The 23,287-nt window shown below is 40.0% G+C and overlaps 2 protein-coding genes across 2 annotated transcripts in view; one reads left to right on the forward strand and one right to left on the reverse strand.

Annotated features, from left to right (window-relative positions):
- LOC126175541 (D-aspartate oxidase) overlaps positions 1 to 23,287 on the forward strand; it is a 257,569-nt gene that overhangs the window by 8,952 nt on the left and 225,330 nt on the right. The gene's annotated exons all lie outside the window — the stretch shown is intronic.
- LOC126175540 (DNA replication factor Cdt1) overlaps positions 1 to 23,287 on the reverse strand; it is a 101,085-nt gene that overhangs the window by 5,106 nt on the left and 72,692 nt on the right. Inside the window, exons 9-10 of the mRNA XM_049922375.1 lie at positions 8,276 to 8,439; positions 1,945 to 2,146 (exon numbers count right to left, since the gene is read on the reverse strand). Coding sequence (XP_049778332.1) covers positions 1,945 to 2,146; positions 8,276 to 8,439 — 366 coding nt within the window. The remainder of the gene's footprint in view (positions 1 to 1,944; positions 2,147 to 8,275; positions 8,440 to 23,287) is intronic.

The following is a 23,287-nucleotide window of genomic DNA, read 5'->3' on the forward strand; positions in this document are numbered from 1 at the left end:
AGAAACTATGGACTAGCCACTACAATAATCTGTTGCTCCAGTTAAAATTTGACAATTTTGTGGAACACAGGAGGAAACAGCACAAAATTCTATCATCTTACAAACTCTTGTTGTATCTGAACAAGTTTGCAATAAATAAATATGGATATCATGTACAAACCTTAATGGTGCCTTTTACATAAATGTAAAATTGAAAAGTGGAAGTATGTTGGTTTTCAAAAACCATTACTAGATTCTGAACCCAGATCAATATTTTGTTTGATTATGAGAGACTAATGATTTACCAAGTGGGTTGCAAATGAGAAAGTTGGTCGATGTTCACACATTAGAATGCCTACCAGCAAAAACGTTACCAGCTTTTATTCAGTTTTAGAACATGATGCTGACAATAAGATGAAACAAGAAGGAACATTACTCTAGAATGAAATATCTAACAAATGAAATAAATCATATTAAACTGACTGTTACTGTTGTCATGAGGATAAATTACAGCGGTGAGACCCATCATTGAGACAATAGTAACATCGGTCAGTAGATTGCAGGACGAGTGAAAGTTCAAAAATTGGCCTGAAACATGATTGCTACCTTTTATTCATGTATTAGTTGCTGCTGTTACATATGACTTGCACCCTAGAAGATACTGCAGTCTGTGTTTCACACTTATTTAGGGACAGAGTTACGAAGGATAAGAGGCGGAACAGTGATACCAGCTTGACTGAGTTCTAGGAGAGTGCAGGGAGGGGAGTTGTGAGCAGGCAGCAAATTACATCGTGCTGCCAAGCACTGGAATCTATACTGCGTACTTTGGTTTTTTAGGAACATCTACCACATTTAGATTGCAGTTTGCCTGAATCCATTTCTGGTCATAATTGAATTGATTTAAAGTTGGACAAATACTCTACAATAGTATTCATTTCTGCAGGAGATGGTAAAAGTGTAGATATGGACCAAGGAAATACAAAAGTGTTTGAAAATTGCAATGCTGTCAGCAGTCACCGTGATGTATGATGGGAACAAGAAGGGGTTTGTCAGCTGCTGTTCCTATGCAGCCACCAGAAAAGCAGCAGGCAGACGATAAGTTTGGAAGCAAGAGACATTGTAACATCCTCAGGTCAGCTGAGAAGTGAAATCTGATATGTATTTAAACAAAAACAGCTGTGTTCTTAGTTGCCAGTGACCACAACGTGAGAAATCACAACATATTTGAAAGAAACTGCAAAATATCTGCAATGACGCAGATATAAATTTCAGCTACGCTGTTAGGGTGAAGATGACTGAAAACAGCGATACCACTGGGTTGGTTAGTGAAAAAACAAATTTTTGTTATATTCTGTCCTGGATTTTCCATTGTCTGAGTTTCTAATTTGGTTATTCAGAATATGTTAAAAAATTTTTCTCAAGAAGCCTGTTAAAAAAAGGAGGGGCATCTTATAGTAGGGTAAATACGATATTTAAAAAGCAACTGCAGTGTTTATATAAAATCTATAACATTTCAAAACACAAAAACTGAAGAAGCTAAACCCTGAAACAATATAACACATGCACCAGTTGATAGGTGTCTGTTTATCAACTGCCACACTGCATCATTTGGGGCAGGGCCAATACAGGTGATGCTGAAATCTGGAATTTTCTGAATTTAAGATGAAATGGCAGCCAAATGTAAGAAACACTAAAAAGATTCTAACTGGGGATAAAGTCATGCATCACTACACAATACTCATCTATGCATTTCACTTTACTCAGTCTCATACTTATGTCATGAAGAAAGACCTTTGGGCTCTATAAGCATGAACCCACATTTTTTCGCATTAATTTAGTGATGGAACAGCAGACACCATATACAGGCCCAATAAGAGCTCTGACAGTGTGATTCAGAAAGTAAGGTTCTGAGCTATTGCCTTCACTACAAAACGATTCTACTTCAACTGTAGTTCATGTACTTACATGAAGAAAGATTTTCTCTTGTGCTGTCTCGCAGCTTATCCAGGACAAGCTCCACTGGTAAAACTCTCCTGCGTTCCGCAACAAAGAGAGTACGTAAAATACGAGCTATTTCAGGAAGCCTAGTGTACCTTACTATTTCTTTCTCTTCTTCTGGTTTTATAGTCATTTCTTTAAGTGTCTTTGCTGCTTGTTTTGCTCGAACCTAAAATTGAAGGAAAGTACTGTATTAATTCTTTCAAAATAGCTTGTGCAGCAAAAAAATTAATGTCAGATAGTAAACTGAGTGGCAGTAAAAGTAAATTCTTATTACAACAAAGAATCAGAAGCATAACCCCCCCCCCCAAACCATTACAAAAGTAGAATTATGTACAACACCTTTTTGACCTATGAATAAAACCTATTACAGACGTTCATAAGATGAGACATCAAAGTAGCATTAATCCCATTTAAATGTTCTTGACAAGTAATGACTTCAGTTCTTATTAAGAAAAAATGAGTGAACTGTAAAAAGGTAATCCTAACTGGGCATCAATCAACACCCTACAAAGATTAATGTGGACGTGTGTTGACAATTTTATGTTGAATAAAATCTGAACTGGCATCCATCAAATAACGTTACGTACCCACTAAGCTTGGGCTTCAGTACTGTGTAAATGGCAAATTCACAACAAAAGAAAACAAAAATAAATTGAAGGCTACCATTGAATACATACATAGATAGCAAACAAGTTCAAAGCTTTCAAAATCTTAGAAAGAACTCAAAGTTATGAGTTGAACTTTGTATCTATGATCATCACAATTCCCATTCTCAGGTAAGAGGCACAAACTAAAGAAAATAAAAAAGATTAGTATTTAAGAAACTTTAGAGGCAAAACTTTTTTTTGGAATGTTCATTTCCCTTTGATTTGTAGCACTCACTCACGAATTTCCACTTTATAATTGACAGCTTAGAGCAATAAAATTACAGGTTAGAAAGAAATGATAAATAAAAGCCAAATTCAAGACTCATAAATTAACGAGACAACCACATACTGTGATACCAGCTAGGTAGAAGTATATATTCTCAAAAACGGCCAAATCCAGCATTAGTACTGCTCCAATTGAAAGCTTTGCTGTACAGTTATTCATTGTCTTTTTTATGTAACTTAGAAAATGAATGCATCTGTGGCATCCATATGGTTTGTAGAGCCATACAACATTGACGGATGAAAACATTTTCTAATAAGTTACTTCTTCTGTTGTAACATGTCACATCATATCATATTTAATGGAACAAAAGATGCTAGCCAACACCTAGGAAAACTGTAATGTCAAGACAGGTACGTGTAGTTGAATTAAATTTTCTCACATACATGAAATGTATTTGCATTTGCGAATATAGACCACCATCAGCTGTATAATGGAATAACAACAACGAAAATTCCAGGACTCAAGCCTGAATTTCTCGCTTATCATGAGCGGCCACCTTACCATTAGGCTACCCGAGCACAACTCGTGGGCAGACCCAAACTTACACGTCATCAACTATGTGCCTACAACGTGCACTTGTACATTCATTATGTATATTCCCGTACAGGGGAGACACTTCAATTGAAGTTTCCTTGCCCGGCATCATTGAATAAATATGATATTGCATTGCCTGTGTTGTTCAGAAGGACAATGTAAAGTTCCTTCACATATGGAAGGAGGTTCTGACGGTGAGTCATGCTCAGACAGGATAACGGTGAGACGACAGCTCGAGATAAGCAGGAAATTGAAATTGAGTCATGGCCCGGCACAAATTTTTATTGTTGTCATTCCATTACAAATCTAATGGTGGTCTGTATTTGCAAAAGCAACACAGGCAATTGCAATATCATAATTTTCTAACAAGTTATCTGTAAATAATTTTTCATTTTGAGAATTCTCTAGGGTGAAATCAGTCTCAATTTTATGATATGGAATTAATTACGAATTGGATATGTTCTTTGGTAATTTCCCACATGCAGTTTGTTTGAGAGTCCATGAATCAAACAGTGGCTGAAAGATGAACCCACCAAACAAGCTGCTGAATGACAGTTCTCGATGGGTGATATGTAAGCCAAACATGCAGATGAGGGAAGCATCGGTATCAATCATGCTTTAAAAAAGGCTTGCAGACTGCTCTGCCTATATGGCCACGTATTGTCCTACTGAAATGTGCCACGTGGAGATGCCTGAAGAAAGGGCACTACTATTGGCTCTGAAGCAGCACTGATTTAAAAGTTGTTTACATTGCCATCAATATACAGGAACAGAGATGGCATGTTTTATATAACTGTATCCAAAAGATCACACTTGGCTTTCGTACACTCGACATCACAAACTGCCCAACAATGTTGACCATGGTAACATTTAATGTGAGTAAAGCCATCACAGGAAACACTACAATGGCAGACTTCCAAAATAACTTCAACTCTTCACTCAGCATGCCAGCAACAGATTTCAGGTTCCCATTAATTTTTAGTCACTTCTTGTTTCTGGACAATGGAAGCCGAGGCACGGAATGCATGCCAGTCCATTCTTCATCAGACTGCATCAATCTCTGGATTTGGCAATTCAATGGTCACCTTTGGTGCCCAACTATCTGCCAGTTTCTGCAACAGACTACCTCCTACACACTGGTTCTACACACCTTCCACTGTCAAAGCATCAAACTCTGTACATGCTGGAAGTATGGCATCACAACCTCATTTCGTGGAAACAGTTCAGTTCAAATTTTTATTTTTCCTATGGTTAATCTCAATCTTCCCCTACGACTGTTGCCTCTACAGCTCTCATTACTACCATCTTCTCTGATGTTTCAACACATCTTATCTTCCTATGCCTTTTTTTGGTTAGATTACAAAAGGGAAGGACACATTGCTGCTGAAAATTAGTTGTGAGCAGCAGTGAGTTTCAGGGGTTGGGGCAATTTTGATAAGACGCTGTAAATCCCCAGTGAACCTACTTAGGTTTCTGCACTGAATCAGTTCAGAATGCAGAACAGACTATTGGGCATTATAAATCTAAATTTGGACTTTAGAGCAAGGAGAAGTTTTATGATGAGATCAGGATGAAAATTTACAATCACAGTTTGTGCAAGTGAGGATCCATCCATACAGCTTCTCTTTGTAGTGGGGGGTTAGTACAGACAGATGAATTTTGACAAAATCTGGAATGTAAGAAAAATATTGGTGCAACCTGGAATTCAGAGAAGTGAAATAGAGAGCTTCAAGTGGAATAGTTCAGTTATGACTTCACTAATTGCACAGTGTGCACGTTGGAGGGAACATGAAGAGAACAGCAATTTAAAGTTTGAAAAAATATGCAGAAAGTAACAGAAAATACAGCACCATGAAAGGTAATTATTTTTTTTGTTGATATAGCTTGTTGCACAAAGGGGATGATAAATGACAGATTCAAAAACATTAATTTGCCATTCCATGCCTAAACTGCACAAAATATGCTCAGGTGGCCAACAGACAAAATGTCTGTGCTAGGACATTATTTACGCAATGTATTTGTTGGAATGCAATTAGAATAAAAAGTTAATTTGAAGCATTTAAAATTAAGTAACCATTTCCTTATAAATATCTAAAAACGAAGATGATGTAACTTACCAAACGAAAGCTTTGGTATGTTGATAGACACACAAACAAAAACAAACAAAATTCAAGCTTTCGCAACCCACGGTTGCTTCATCAGGAAAGAAGGAAGGAAAGACTAAAGGATGTGGGTTTTAAGGGAGAGGGTAGGGAGTCATTCCAATCCCGGGAGTGGAAAGACTTACCTTAGGGGGAAAAAAGGACAGGTGTACACACACACACACACACACACACACACACACACACACACACACACACACACATATACACGCTTGTATGAACACTGTTTTGTTGTTGTATACAGCGCATTTCCTTTGCAACTTAAGTTTTATTTTCTTTTTTTTTCCTCCTGTTCATGTTTTGTTGCTGCAGTATTACTCTGCAGTAGCGGGATACAATAATATCCTTTGTTAGAGTATTCGTTCTTACCAGTCAAAATCACAAAAATTCAACTGAAAATTAAAACAATGAAAAATTCCCGAAATTCTAAACAATTCCCGGGTTTTTCCCAGTTGTCTCCCAGATGAAAATATTCCCAGGTTTTTCCTGGATCTCCCGGGTTGTATACACCCTGTTCTATTCTCTTCTTGTCTAAACTATTTATCGTCCACGTTTCACTTCCGTACTTTGCTACATTCCATACAAATACTTTCAGAAACGACTTCCTGATACTTAAATCTATGCTCGATGTTAACAAATTTCTCTTTTTTCAGAAATGCTTTCCTTGCCATTGCCAGTCTACATTTTACATCCTCTCTACTTCGACCATCAACAGTTATTTTGCTCCCCAAATAGCAAAACTCCTTTACTACTTTAAGTGTCTCATTTCTTAATCTAATCCCCTCAGCATCACCTGACTGAATTCGACTACATTCCATTATCCTCGTTTTGCTTTTGTTGATGTTCATCTTATATCCTCCTTTCAAGACACTGTCCATTCCGTTCAGCTGCTCTTCCAGGTCCTTTGCTGTCTCTGACAGAATTACAATGTCATTGACGAATTGTCCATGGATTTTAATTCCTACTCCGAATTTTTCTTTTGTTTCCTTTACTGCTTGCTCAATATAAAGATTGAATAACATCAGGGATAGGCTACAACCCTGTCTCACTCCCTTCCCAACCACTGCTTCCCTTTCATGCCCCTCGACTCATAACTGCCATCTGGTGTCTGTACAAACTGTAAACAGCCTTTCGCTCCCTGTATTTGACCCCTGCCACCTTCAGAATTCGAAAGAGAGCATTCAAATCAACGTTGTCAAAAGCTTTCTCTAAGTCTAGAAATGCTAGAAATGTAGGTTTGCCTTTCCTTAATCTATTCTCTAAGATAAGCCGTAGGGTCAGTATAGCCTCACGTGTTCCAACATTTCTATGGAATCCAAACTGATCTTCCCCAAGGTCGGCTTCTACCAGTTTTTCATTCGTCTGTAAAGAATTCGTGTTAGTATTTTGCAGCTGTGGCTTATTAAACTGATAGTTCGGTAATTTTCACATCTGTCAGCACCTGATTTCTTTGGGATTGGAATTATTATATTCTTCTCTAAGTCTGAGGGTATTTCACCTGTCTCGTACACCTCGTTCACCAGATGGTAGAGTTTTGTCAGGGCTGGCTCTCCCAAAGCTATCAGTAGTTCTGATGGAATGTTGTCTACTCCCGGGGCCTCCACAATATATTAACCATAAAATGGAACCAGACATTCAGTTATTTGTTGGCAGTTTCCAGTGCCTGTTCTTCCCATTTTTCCACAAAGAAATTTACTGTCACTGAGCTTATGGGGCTCCCCATAACAATGCCATCTTTCTATTTCTAAAACCCTTTTGTTCCCTTTAAAATATGTGGCTGTGAGACAATATTTACACAGTTCTGCAATATCAGGAGGGGAAAGTCCAATTCAGTTATTTCGACACTTCATTAATGGAACCATGTTGAAAAGTGATACTAATTCAAATCTGACTACAAATCCACCTGAAATATACTGAAACAAGTCTACGAAAGACGCTTGCAAACTGGTGGACAAAGTATAAAAGTATGAATTTATAGGATATTGTGTAGTTGTGGAAACATGGATGTGGATACTACTTAAAAAAAAAGGGACTAGAAGAGCGCTACGGCAACTGCAGAAAAGGAGAAAAAGACAGACCAACAGTTGGGGCAAATGGAGATCACATGATTCAATTTTATAAGGCTCATTTACTAGCAGCCACAAGTGAATACCATTAAAGTCTCTACAGAGAGGCCACAGAGTTTACTAAACATCTCCATAACTTTAACCAGGAGGGGGGGGGGGGGGGGCTGAAACTGATTGGCATCCAGATTCTGGTGCTGAAAAAGATGTCTTCCATGATAGGGTGACAGCTACAGCAGATAACAGCAGCCTGCAACTACAATTGCACTAGAGTTTAAAAAAGGAATACACCATGCCTCTGTGTGGGAGCACGTAAAAACAACTACCTATAGCGTGCATATAAAAAAACCTCGGAAAAGCTGTAACCCTCTTGAGAAGTCTTCTGCAGATGAGAACAAAATGTTGGGCTTCCATCGAGAAATTCATCTGAATATGGCACTATAGCCCAGAGCGTTTTAGTAATTGTGACATTTTCAAATATAGAAGCTTCATTTTACTAATAGAAGGGAACACCACTGGATGTGGAAACTTCATAAGCAGTCTTGCAGTCACGAAAGAAGATTTTAATTGTAATGCTTCTACATAAAGTTTCTTATTACTAACCTTCTCAAGCACAGATTTTGGAATTCCCTTATACAAATCTGTCTTAAATGCTTCAACCCTCTCATTCACTCTAGATTCAGTTTTGCTTTGAGTTTGTTTTTCACTTACAAGTTTTAAGGCATTTTCCATTCTTTTATTGCACTGAAAGATATCCTTTGCACATTCTGAAACAAAAGAATAGTCATATGTCAACAAAATAAGTAATAACTAGCATGGCATTTGATATTTACATGTATCATCTGAATTTTGTAAACCACCCAGTTACCAGTAAAATACACATACCGTACCAAAATAAGTAATAAAAGGAAGGGATTAGTTTGCACTACAGACTTGCCAAGAAAAACTCTGATCATCCACATGAAAAAAATACTTTACAAAACACATCTTACAGTGAGATGCATAGTCAACACACATGCTTTTAAAATAGGTAGAAATTCTACAACAAGTCTTTAAATGCAAATCAATCAATATTACAGTGAAACATCTATATAACGTTTTTCAAGGGACCACAAATTCTGAACACCGTATAGAGGAAAACACTATAAAGAGGAAGGCTTCCAAATAATAATTATAGGGCATTACTGAAGATCTGGATACCACTAATCAGCTTTGACAAATGGTGCCATAGATGACATTTTAAATTTTCATAACACTGTAATATATCTAAAAAGAAAGATGATGAGACTTACCAAACAAAAGTGCTGGCAGGTCGATAGACACACAAACAAACACAAACATACACACAAAATTCAAGCTTTCGCAACAAACGGTTGCTTCGTCAGGAAAGAGGGAAGGAGAGGGAAAGACGAAAGGATGTGGGTTTTAAGGGAGAGGGTAAGGAGTCATTCCAATCCCGGGAGCGGAAAGACTTATCTTAGGGGGAAAAAAGGACAGGTATACACTCGCGCGCGCGCTTTCAGACAACACTACTTACAAAGTTTGCCAAGGTAATCCCATTCCTGACGTCCAGGCGGAGCTTCAAGGAATCCTCAGAACCTTAGGCCCCCTACAAAACCTTTCACCTGACCCCATCAACCTCCTGACCCCACCGACACCCCGCACCCCTACCTTCTACCTTCTTCCTAAAATTCACAAACCCAATCATCCCGGCCGTCCCATTGTAGCTGGTTACCAAGCCCCCACAGAACGTATCTCTGCCTGCGTAGATCAACACCTTCAACCCATCACATGCAGTCTCCCATCCTTCATCAAAGACTCAGCCACTTTCTCGAACGCCTGGAATCCCTACCCAGTCTGTTACCCCCGGAAACCATCCTTGTAACCATTGATGCCACTTCCTTATACACAAATATTCCGTATGTCCAGGGCCTCGCTGCGATGGAGCACTTCCTTTCACGCCGATCACCTGCCACCCTACCTAAAACCTCTTTCCTCATTAAAGGGAACAGCCATGGGTACCAGGATGGCCCCCTCGTACGTCAACCTATTCATGGGTCGCTTAGAGGAAGCCTTCTTGGTTACCCAGGCCTGCCAACCCGAAGTTTGGTACAGATTTATTGATGACATTTTCATGATCTGGACTCACAGTGAAGAAGAACTCCAGAATTTCCTCTCCAACCTCAACTCCTTTGGTTCCATCAGATTCACCTGGTCCTACTCTAAATCCCATGCCACTTTCCTTGACGTTGACCTCCACCTGTCCAATGGCCAGCTTCACACGTCCGTCCACATCAAATCCACCAACAAGCAACAGTACCTCCATTATGACAGCTGCCACCATTCCACATCAAACGGTCCCTTCCCTACAGCCTAGGTCTTCGTGGCAAACGAATCTGCTCCAGTCCGGAATCCTTGAACCATTACACCAACAACCTGAAAACAGCTTTCGCATCCTGTAACTACCCTCCCGACCTGGTACAGAAGCAAATAACCAGAGCCACTTCCTCATCTCCTCAAACCCGGAACTTTCACAGAAGAACCCCAAAAGTGCCCCACTTGTGACAGGATACTTTCCGGGACTGGATCAGACTCTGAATGTGGCTCTCCAGCAGGGATACGACTTCCTCAAATCCTGCCCTGAAATGAGATCCATCCTTCATGAAATCCTCCCCACTCCACCTAGAGTGTCTTTCCGCCGTCCACCTAACCTTCGTAACCTCTTAGTTCATCCCTATGAAATCCCCAAACCACCTTCCCTACCCTCTGGCTCCTACCCTTGTAACTGCCCCCGGTGTAAAACCTGTCCCATGCACCCTCCCACCACCACCTACTCCAGTCCTGTAACCCAGAAGGTGTACACAATCAAAGGCAGAGCCACGTGTGAAAGCACCCACGTGATTTACCAACTGACCTGCCTACACTGTGAAGCCTTCTATGTGGGAATGACCAGCAACAAACTGTCCATTCGCATGAATGGACACAGGCAGACAGTGTTTGTTGGTAATGAGGATCACCCTGTGGCTAAACATGCCTTGGTGCACGGCCAGCACATCTTGGCACAGTGTTACATCGTCCGGGTTATCTGGACTAACACCAACCTGTCGGAACTCCGGAGGTGGGAACTTGCCCTTCAGCATATCCTCTCTTCTCGCTATCCGCCAGGCCTCAATCTCCGCTAATTTCTAATTTCAATTTGCCGCCGCTCATACCTCACCTGTCTTTCAACATCATCTTTGCCTCTGTACTTCCGCCTCGACTGACATCTCTGCCCAAACTCTTTGCCTTTACAAATGTCTGCTTGTGTCTGTGTATATGCGGATGGATGTGTGTGTGTGTGTGTGTGTGTGTGTGTGTGTGTGTGTGTGTGTGTGTGTGCGCGCGCAATTGAGTGTATACCTGTCCTTTTTTCCCCCTAAGATAAGTCTTTCCGCTCCTGGGATTGGAATGACTCCTTACCCTCTCCCTTAAAACCCATATCCTTTCGTCTTTCCCTCTCCTTCCCTCTTTCCTGACGAAGCAACCGTTTGTTGCGAAAGGTTGAATTTTGTGTGTGTTTGTGTTTGTTTGTGTGTCTATCGACCTGCCAGCACTTTTGTTTGGTAAGTCTCATCATCTTTCTTTTTAGATATATTTTTTCCACTTGGAATGTTTCCCTCTATTATATTCATAACACTGTAATATGATATTCATTGCAAATGATCGATGTATCAAATGATTAGTTTTTTGTAATTAAAACATGGGGCCCAGTAGGTGGATGGCTGAAAGTAAATGGATCAGTTTGTACTGTAAAAAGTTATAACAAATTCTTAAGATATGACGACATTGTCCAAAGCTGACAGGTGGTATCCCGTTCTTCAGTTGACCCAATTATAGAATATGAGGCAGTCCTCAATACTTTGTAGTCCTGTGGATGCCACGTTGTCATCCACAGCCACAAAGTCCTCAAAAGTGACAGAATCACTGTCTATTAATTCCTGAAACTTTTGCAAATCAAGTTGACGGCTTCAAATGCATACGTTTCGAATTTCCACAATTGTCAAACTCTTCCATTATCGACGATCTGTTTCTCATAATAGTGTTGTGTGTTGAGGGGGCCAGTTCAAATTGCTTCGCTAGCTCCACGCGACTCACACCAGGAGATGCCTCCACTTTTTTAACAACAGAAACCTTCTCTTCCAGAGAAATGTTCTTCCGCTTTTCACTCATGTCCACTGATGAAACCTTCAATAAAGTTATAACGAAGACACACTCCTACTAGACACACTGTCTGCTACTCAGCTCACACAATACACTACGAATGCAAAGCATCGACTGTAATGGCGTCAAAAAGATCACAAGCAGATTGTGCATCACTTGTCACGTGACCGGGTTCCACTGCTGACATACAAAACACGCTGAGTGCGGGCTTTCCGAGCCGGCGCAAACTGTGATCCACAGAACGGAAAACGATGCATCTACATCCAGTCACTTAAACATTATAAAGAGATAAATAATTGACCAGGGTTAAAAAAAATTGAGCGTTACATGGAGGAAATTGTAATACAGAGGAAACGCAGTAAAGAGGAAAATATAACATTGTTTACATGGGCTTTTAGTCGGGACCGAATAAAACGGACGTAACATAGAGGAAATTATTATATGGAGGAACGTTATAAAGGGGTTTCACTGTATATCATTTTGTTTTCTAAATTAATAAACAAAATTTCAACAATCATCTCTATTTACCAACAAATACTGAAAATGCCATTATTTTCATATATCTGTGACACGTTTATAATTACAGAATCCAAATATTGGCAAAACATTATTTATATTCAGTAACAGACACGAAAGTCACACTTAGATGGGTTGAGTCACTTTTGAATAGAGTGAAAAAGCTCCAAACCATGGAATTAGCCAATGCACACAAATGATCATCTTAATACTTACAAGCACTACTTTAAATGATGTCCCTTATGTCAGTGATTTATCCTATTTTGTGACTGTAGCATCTATAAATAGTGGCAAATGGCACAAATGCTGCCCTAAGCTGGTCAGGAGCAGCACAAAGAATTTTATGCTTGAGAGATTCTCAGTGCACTCAAAACCAAATGGCTTGTCTTTCTATATATTTTTGCTTTGAAATTTTATGCAGAAGACTGATTGCCTGTATAGGCCCCATTGCCTGTATAGGCGCCACCTCTTTAAAAGCCCTCTTTTCCCACAGTATAAGGAACATTATTAATATGTTGCTACTAAATTACTGTAAATACAGGAGACCATTGCGAAATACATGGAATGTATTTGCAATTGCGAATATGGACAACCATCAGCTGTATAATGGAATTTAAGGTGGTATGCCTGAGATATGTGAACAAACTACCGTATTTACTCGAATCTAAGACACACTTTTTCCCAGTTTTTGTGATCAAAAAAACCTCCTGCAGCTTAGAATCGAGTGCAAAGTAAGTGGATGTTCTGAAAACTGTTGGTAGGTGCCACCACAACTAACTTCTGCTGTCGAATATACACAGCGTTACACAGGCACAAAGATAAATACTGGCACCAAAACCTCTGCGTCCGTAAATAAATTTAAAAAAGGTAGAAGAGGAGCTTCTTTTTCTCCACCCCGAGTTTCGACAACTGCATTTTCATACATTATCCAATGAAGTAAATAGAAATTCCATATTGTTCATCTTCGAACGTAGCAGTCTTTCAAATATTCGTAGGCAACAAAAATAAATTTCTTTACACAAAAATACCAACAATGCACAAGGCTTTAGGACTGTTGCACGAGTTGATGCACTGGGGCTCATTAAGATTTCACGTAGCGGCACCTATTGCTTCGTGTAATTTTGTGAAGTGCTTGTTGGTGTTAGTGAACCATAATGAAGTGCTTTCATTATAGGGCCAAATTCAAGAGGGGAGTTATTTCTTTTGCGGAACAAATTCTAATGGTGCTACAGGTATGCAATACGAGATTGATGAGACCAACATCAGGCGATGGCGACCGCAGAGAGACAAATTATTTGAATTGAATGTTCAAGTAGCAGAAAAGCATTTAGTGGGCCAAAGTGTGGCTGATATCATGCACTAGAAATGACTTTAAATGAATTTGTTAAGGAACAGCGTCAGAAATTCCTGCCTGTGAACGCCGAAATTTTAAAAATTAAGGCACATGAAATTGATAGAGAGCAAAAAATCGAAAATCTTAAGGCTAGCCGCAGCTGGATTGATCTGTTCATGAAACGCTGGGGTTTTTCACTTCGGAGGCGAACTTTAGTTGCACAGAGGCTGCCGAAAAATTATGAAGAAAAACTTGTGGAATTTCAGTGCTTCATAATTAGGCAGCGCACAGAAAAGCAATACCTTCTTGGTCAGATAGGAAATGCTGACCAAACTCCCATATATTTTGACTTGCCGTCACGTCATACGGTTGACACCAAAGGAAAGAAAGACATAAGTGTTCTTACATCAGGGGGTGAAAACCCGCAGATGTCCGTCATGCTTGCAGATGGACATAAATTACCCCCACTCATAGTTTTCAAGTGAAAGACTACCGAAATCTGTAATTGTACGAGCAAACGAAACTGGGCGGCTTTCGGAGGACATGGTGCTGGAATGGATTAGGTGTGTGTGGAATCATCATCCTGGTACAATGCTTGGTTTACGCAGTCTGTTGGTATTAGATGCGTACCCAGGCCATACAACACCTGCAGTTGAATGAAAATTAGAGGAAAATAAAACGGACTTGGCAGTTACTACAGGTGGGATGAGGTCAATTCTGCAACCACTTGATGTCTGTCTGAATAAACCATTTAAGGACAAGCTTAAACGCACATACACAGACAGGCTTTCAAAAAGCAATAGACAACTGACACCAACAGGACATGTAAAACGTGCAAGTTTGTCGCAAGTGTGCCAACGGATTTATGATGCATGGAAATGTGTTCCAAATCAGGCTGTGCAACAAGCATTTAAAAAATGTTCGATGATAGATGGTACAGAGGACGATGCTCTGTATGAAGAAATGAGCAACAAAGAATTGTGTGATAGTGATTCAGAATCATGACTGATATTTTAAACATTTCATATAAGATGTATTACAAACCTAATAAAATTTTGTTTTAAATTTCTGTGTTTAATTTCTAAGTTATTTTCATTCTTATTTTATAAGTGTTGCTACTCTGCATTGCACAGGATAGAAAAGCATGGAGAGCTGCATGAAACCAGTCTATGGACTGAAGACAACAACACTCTCTGCATTTGAAGTCATCACTGAAACTCGACTACGAAAATCCGACTGGCACGATTGTTTGGGATGTATGTGAATATGGCCAACTCTACGTTCTGAATTTTTTCTTACCTATGACAAGAGATGGTTGCTAATAGGAACTTTTATGAATCGTGAATCACCTGCAGTATTCTCTTCACTATATGAATAAAACGAATGTAAACATTATGCCATGTATTTTTTCGTGTTTGGTGCTATCTCATTCGAATCCTGTCTGCCTAATAAACTAAGAAACTAGAATGAGACGACAGCAACTGCGGAAGAATATACATATCATGTCAAGTTTATATTATTATTCTTATGCTGAATAGTGATACAATCAGAAATGGCAACTGACTAGATTTTTAAATCTAAGATGATTAATTTCTGTGCAGAATGTAATGTACTAAAGAGGCGTCTGCAAAGATTCTCAAACGGAGAAAAATTTTCCCTAAATTCTCGTTCAGAACATTTTCTATCATACGCAGACTATTATTTGGTTCTTGTTGATCTCTATCAAAGAAAGCAGCAGTGTAAGTAACAACAAATAACAGTCTCTTGCCATTGTTTCACTAATGAGACAATTCCTCTTTTTTTAATTGTAAGTGGCAGTAGAGCACACAAAAGCAAGCCATGCCGTGAGCGGCGACAGGTTGTAAACACTCATTATCAGAAAGCGACAAACAATGCATGACAGTACAATAATGCGTTTGCAGCTTAGAGTGACAAACACCCATAACAAAGAGAACGGCACTTATCAGATCAAAGCAAAATAAGCAATCAATTCAAACCAGACGAAGTAAGTGAAAAAGGAAGGGCGCCCGTGTAAATACGGACGGAGCGCCTGACACATAGCAATGACTTAACTGCTAAGCTTACGACTCTAACCAAACTACTGTAGCTGTATCTCCATCCATTCGACCTAAATTGTGTCTCTTGTTACAATGGTCCAAATTTGTTTCGATTTGGTGGTGCGGTCTAAAACTTATGTCTTCCCTTGAATTTCGAGTCTCAAATTTCAGGTGCAGCTTAAGGTACAGGAAAATTTTTTTCCTTAATTTCGAGTCCCATTTTTCAGATGCGGCTTAGATTCGAGTAAATACGGTATTCTGCTAGTTATGGACAGATGTGCATTTCAAAGGGGAATATCACTTTATATTATTAAGCTTTCTTGCTCACAGAAGTCAATCTCCAGAAACATCCTACGAGAGCAATAGATTTGAAAACCCTTACAATAATGACTAGGGACCTCAAAATGTCCCAACAAATGATTGTTTATGCTGAGAATCGGCAGTATTTTCGAAAGGTGTACAACATGCTCACCATATTTATGATGTTTCTCAACATTACTTTTCTTTACCCACCCAATTCAATAATTATACAATTGGCAGAATGTTCTGTTAATGATAATGTTAATGTTCTGTTGTCATTCATAGCTGTCTGACCCATACTTGACAACATTACAGATAAAACCGACAAGGAACTTAATGTAAAAGTAGAACCAAAAATAACTATTTGTACACTAGGGAATGACTTTCAGTGTGGTTGAAATACTTTGACAGGTATTGTTTCCCAGTCACTAAAGTGCAGAATGCAGATACCATAAACTGGCAGTAAGTGCAAGTGTAAACAGTCTCGCCAAATGCCTCTGAGAAAATCCCACTAAAAGGCATTCGAAAATAAGCTACTTTGCATTGAAATAAGTCAGATTGTATGGATATTTTGTTATATTTATAGGCATTAAAAGGCAAGCACCTAAATGTTATTTGTAATACTATTTATCTACCGCACATTTTTAATACCAAGCAAAGATAACAAAAGAGTAAAGTACTTTATTTAAACAAAAATTCCTGCTGGAACTTCAGGTTCAAATTCAAGTTCTGTGATAAACAGAAATGAAGGTGTGCATGCAGTCATGCTCAAAATATCTGTGGCTCTCAAAGATGAAGCTGAAGTTTTGGGCAAGATATGAAACATCACTCTTGTATGCAGCAATAGTTTGTAACTTGCTTAATACTTCTGATAAAACTTGCAGTTTTTACAACAATTTCCCCACCTGATTAAGCCATCTTTTATTATAATTATTGAGCTTAACACTTCTCATGACATTCTGTTGTGCAGTTTGTTTTTCACAATGTTCATGCTACTGAAAATTCTTCCCACCTCTGGATTTGACCATGGCAATACTAATAAAGAAGTTGCTACATTCACTAAACTCTCAAACAGATTAACACCTCAAGCATCTTTATATTTTGCTATCTCATGTCAGAAATTCAGGATATCAGAACTTTTTTCCATTTAACAGATGTTAAATTTTCTCACTTACATTCTGCTTTTGTGATTGTGGTCTTCTAGATGCATCATTATTGGTATAAGAAATTCTTTGACTAGTTCCAAAGAATTTGAAACTGACAACACTGACATATTTCTCAAAACTTTAACATTACCAGGAAGCCTTGTTTGAAGTTCACTACGTGACTTAACCCTTACGCAGTTGCGCGGGGTGTTCAGAACACCCCAGTCATCCTTATCGGTGGATTATTACATAATAGATATGAGTGTAACGTCATGTTCTTTGGTATCTTTCTAGGACGTAATATGAAAGCTTCGAGTAACAATAGAATCTACAATGGAAGCGCAAGTTCCAAGAAAACACAACAATGTGCCTTAGGGTGTTGTCGGCATCCCGCGCGACTTTATGTTGCAGTGCTGCGAGAAAGCGCACAGTTGTGTTCCATAGCAGCTGCTTGTATTTTGTCGCTCTGTGCAGTTAAAACAGCTATGAATTGTTACATAATTGAACAAGAAGGAGTGCGGAAGCTTCTGGAAGTGGTCTTAGACGAAACTTTTGAAGGAGGAGAAGAGGAAGAGGAGGAAACAGACAGTTGTGAAGTTCTCTCTCATCACAGTGACAGAAACGGAGGATGAAGACAGTCTGGAACTGGAACAACAAATAAGTGCAGCGAATAATGAAAGCAAGCATGATTTTTTTATTGGAAAGAATAAGGTTACAAAATGGATGAAAAGTTGTCCTAGTCGCAACGTAAGAAGTAGAAGTGTGTGCATTCTCACAGGACCTATTTCTTTTGTTGGAGCAAAAATTAATTTCACCTGCACTACTAACGAGATTGTTAGTGGTTAATGGTTGGTTGACTATTGCTGTTGTGAGAGGTGGTGATATCATGGCTGTGTGCATTCACTGCACGTTGCTGTGTAAGACGCGTGACCTTGAGCGGGACTTAGCCGCTGAGCGAGGCTGTCGGGCAACACGGGCCCTAGTATTACTAGGCCCGTGTTGCTGGAAAACTCACTTCCGGTTGCGCAACAGGCGCGGCCATTGCGCTGCGCGGCAGGGCTACTTCCTGCCACGCCCTTGTTGCTTGATAACAGAGCGCACAGGCAGCTGCTTGTTCAGTCGACTCGAGGCAGCCACACTGTGCACACAGCCATGCCGTACCGACGCAGAAGATATTCAAGGAGGAGCAGGAGGACTGTTTATAAAACAGTAGACTGTTTCAAGATGACTCCAAACAATGTTTCTCAACAAGAGCTTCTCACAGGACCTATTTCTTTTGTTGGAGCAAAAATTAATTTGTTTTCTCAAGGTCACGCGTCTTACACAGCAACATGCAGTGAATGCACACAGCCATGATATAACACCCACCCACCTCCCCAGGGGTCGTAACCCCTGCAACCCACAGAAGAGAAAGATGCTTCAGTAGCTGGTTTTTTTCAAAAAGGATAGGATCTTTATTAACAATGATAATACAGAGTAACATCTCCTTGATAATCTCCCTGGTGTGAAAGCTATCACAAAATCTGCGAAAACTGCTGTGGACTGTTTTTCGATATTTATAAATGACATAATAATTAGAATGATTACATCATGCACAAATATTTACATGCAACACACTGCATCAAATTTCACAAGAGATCATGATGTCAAACCAACAAATGAGGAAGAAATCAAATCTCTTCTACGTCTGTTGATAGTTGCTGGTCATTACAGGGCAGGACACCAAAATCTGGAAGACACAAATGGTTTTGGAATTACAATATTTCATGCCACACTGAGTTTATGGTACCTTCATTTCTTCTTGCGTTGTTTGAGATTCGATGATATTCGAGACAGACCACAGCGTAGAGAACTTGATCGCCTAGCTGCATTTAGAGAAGTGTTTGAATTATTCATGTCAAACTGTGTCAGTAATTATACTATGAATATACGACAGTGGATGAACAACTGGTTGCATTTAGAGGCAAATGCAGTTTCTGACAGTATATACCGAGCAAGCCTGCGAAATATGGTTTGAAGATTTTCACCTATGTGATGCAAGGACATGGTACACTTTGAGGATGGAAATCAATGTTGGGAAACAGACAGAGGGTCCCTTTGCACTGTCAAACTCTCCTAAGGAGATAGTAAATAGACTTGTGCGGCCTACCGAATTTACAGGATGCACTCCAGACTTGGTTTGCACCAGAGGTTGTGAACTTAGAAACAGCCTTTTTGGATTCAGAAAGGATATCACCGTAGTTTCATATGTGCCAAAGAAGAGCACAAACGTTATTCTCCTTTCATCTTTGCATTATGACAGTGCCACTGACACTAATACTGTGGAGGAAAAGAAACCAGAAATTGAAACAATGTACAATAAGACCAAAACAGTTGTGGACACAACAGATGAAATGTCTGCTACTTATTCAACCTCAAGAAAAACTACATGCTGACCACTTACCCTATTTTTCCAAATGATTGACATTGCTTGCATTAACGCCTTCATCATATACGCAAATAATAACAATGAGAGGATTTCCTGAAGAATGTTTTTACGTGATGTCGGAAGGTCATTAGTAAATCCCATAGTGTGCAAGACAGCAGCCAATTTCTCCATGCCTAAACAAGTTAGACGGAAAGCCGCTAAAATGGCGGGAATCGAAGACAGCAACTACGCACCACCTTCTGAACAAAGAATACATAATTACGCCCAAGCGATGCACAGTTTGTCCTCGGAGTAAAGATACAAGTTAAATCGCACTGTGCTCAATGTTTGAAAGTTTTGTGTGTAAAGCACATGAGAAATGTGTGGGGAAAGTGCTACAATAATGCACCCCTTGCAGCCAGTGATTGTGACCGATTTCATAAAATGTTTGTATGAGTTGACTGAACAAATGTTTAATTATATGTATAATGCCTTATGCCTGTAATACAGTATGAAGAATAACAGAAATAACTAACTAAACAAAATATTGTAAGAAAATGGGAATTATTGCATACGTTTCAAATAACCCGATTTAATACTAAGGTAATAGTCAATGAAACGATAATGTACCGGGAGGTAACATTCTAAATGGCCATTTGTGAAGTAAACATATTCATATCAGTGATATGCTGCACAACATCATTATAGCCACTTTTATTTGGGGTGTTAGCAACACCCCGCGCGACTATTAACGTTACAAAAAGCCGTGCAACCACATAAGGTTTAAGAAGGAAAGTAATGCAACTTTGCTTAAATTCAGTTTCTCTGTAGAAGTCTTAATTTGTGTAATTACCCTCAGTTTCAAATCATAAATGTTCATGATATTCTCTGCCAGGAGACCCTTCCTGCATATTGGGAGATGAATTTCTTAACAATGCCCTCCACTGAAACCATTAAGTCTTCTAGATGGATCTGAAGCCCAGGCTTCAAACAAGTTATTCACCCTTTGCACTTCAGTGTACTTCGGCCAAAACTGGATGAAGGAAAATGAGATAGACAAAAAGTTTTTTTTCTATGTACATGGACTGTAGGAATATGGCAGAATAATTACTCTCCTCCGACTTCGCAATACCAAACACAGTAGGGAGTTAGAGCCACTGTTCTACAATTTGAGCAACTTCACTTCTTACCAAAAGCCATCTGCTGTGGGATACATGAACAAGTTTTCTAGGCTCATGTCTACCATTTATTGTGGCAAACAGTGATTTGTCATGCAATGGCATATAAGAGATGGGCAAATCAGTTACAAGTCAAAATCATCAGCAAACACTCTGAAGCTGACCAAATAGCTAACTGTAATGTACAGCACACACACCGAATCTTGATGAGATTGGAACATTCATTTCGCATCCTGGCACAAACTCCATTGTAATTTCCAGTCACTGCACGTTTGCACCACACCTGATACTTTGAGCATCAGTTTTGTAGCTCATAAAGTGACAAAAAAGTAGATGTCAGACTTGTTTTACTATGACCAAAAAACACCATTACAAGTCCACAACATTTTGCTAACACTGATATCATTAGAACATGCAATAAGGATACTAAAAGGTCCACGCCCTATTCCTTTTCAGAATAAGGTTCAAACATAAATTTCATTACTGCACTGCACTTTGTTCTATGGATTTTAATTTCTGCTGTAGTTGGATGATCATTAAACATACTTATGTATAGTTCTCCGAGATTGTCATGACAGTGCTGCTGAATGACTTGCTAAAAAGACAGGTCTGTGGAGAACTGTAATAGATGGCAAAATCATCGACAAAAAGGGATCCAGAGACTGGCCATTATTGGGTTAATGGCGACAGCAAAGAGGACGACGCTCAGGACGGAACCCTGAGGCACACCATTTTCCTGAATAAAGATGTCCGATACGGCAGAACCCACACGCACCTTGAAAACTCAGTCTCGTAAAAATGCCCAAAGGAAAGAGGGCAGCCACCCACGGAAGCCCCCTGTGTAAAGAGTACAGAGGATAACAGTTCTCCAGAAGGTGTGGTAGGCCTTCTCTAAATCAATAAACACGGCCACAGTCAGGGTTTTTCACAGAAAACCATTCATGATATGGGTGGACAAAATAACGAGATGGTCCACTGCGGAATGCCGCGCTCGAAATCCACACTGTGCATTTGTGAGTAAATGGTGAGACTTGAGCCACCACACCAGCCGGGCATGAATCATACGTTCAATCACCTTGCAAATGCAGCTGGTAAGAGAGATGGGGCGGTCGCTAGAATGAAGGTTTTCGTCCTTACTGGGCTTAGGTATGCGTATGATGGTGGCTCACATCCAGGAAATGTGCCCTCAGCCCAGACTCAGTTGTATGTGTTAAGCAGAAAGTGCTTGCCCACAAGACAGAGGTGCTGCTACATCTGAATGTGGATAGCGTCTGACCCTGGGGTGGAGGACCGGGATGAACTGAGAGCATTACCTAGCTCCCTCATAGTGAATGCGGCATTGTAGCACTCGTGATTCGGAGAGGAGAAGAGCATCTCCCGTGCCTCCTCCACTCATTTCCGATGGATGAAGGCAGGGTGATAATGGGAAGAGCTTGAAACTTCCGCAAAATGGCAGCACAAGGTGTTGGAGATAGCAACAGGATCCACGATGACATCGGCACTTACTGTCAGGCCAGGAATGAGGGTATGGATCTCGGTTCCAGAGAGCTGTCGGAGATTGGCCCACATGACAGAGGAGGGTGTGTAACTGTTAAAAGAACTAGTGAATGAAATCCAACTAGCTCTTTTGCTATCCGGAAGAACTTTGCAAACATCTGCTTATAATAAATGCAGTTTTTCGCATAGGGTGGCAGTTAAAAATGCGGAGAGCATGTCTCTGTGCGCAAATTGTGTCACGGCATGCCTCAGTCCACGAAGGGACTGAGACACAACGTGATAAAGAGGAAATGCGAGGAATAGAATGTTCTGCTGCAGTAAGGATAACAATGATGAGATTGTCCACCTGGTCATCACAACTGAGGAAATCTTTTTCTGCGAAGGTCGCCAGGGAGGAGTAAAGCTGCCAGTCAGCCTTAGTAAGCTGCCATTTGGGCATGCATATGGATGGGGTAGGAGTCAGCAGACACAGATCAAACAGGAAATGGTCGCTCCAGTAGGTGTCAGAAAGAACGGACCACTCAAGACGATGGGCAAGCTGAGCAGTGCAAAAGGATAGGTCCAAATGGGAATAGATGTGTGACGAGTCAGAAAGGAAAGTGGGTGCTCCAGTGTTAAGGCAGAAGAGTCTGAGTTGGTTAAGAATGTCAGCCACGAGGGCACCTCTCTGGCATGTCCTGGGAGAACCCCAAAGGGGATGATGCACATTAAAGTCACAAAGTAGCAAAAATGGGGGAGGTATCTACCCAATAAGCTGAAGGAAGACTGCCCTGGTGACATCGAAGGACAGAGGTACACAAATAGTACAGAGGAAGAAAGTCAGGTGGGGAAGGAAAAGGCGAACGGCAACAGCTTGAACATGGGTAGTCAGGGAGATGAGTTTACTATGAAGATCATCATGTATGAGCAGCATGATGCACCCATGAGATGGGATGCCGACCTCAGCGAAAAGGTCAAAACAAATTTGTAAGTAATATGAAAG

Source organism: Schistocerca cancellata, chromosome 3 (assembly GCF_023864275.1).
Source record: "Schistocerca cancellata isolate TAMUIC-IGC-003103 chromosome 3, iqSchCanc2.1, whole genome shotgun sequence".
NCBI lineage: Eukaryota > Metazoa > Arthropoda > Insecta > Orthoptera > Acrididae > Schistocerca > Schistocerca cancellata.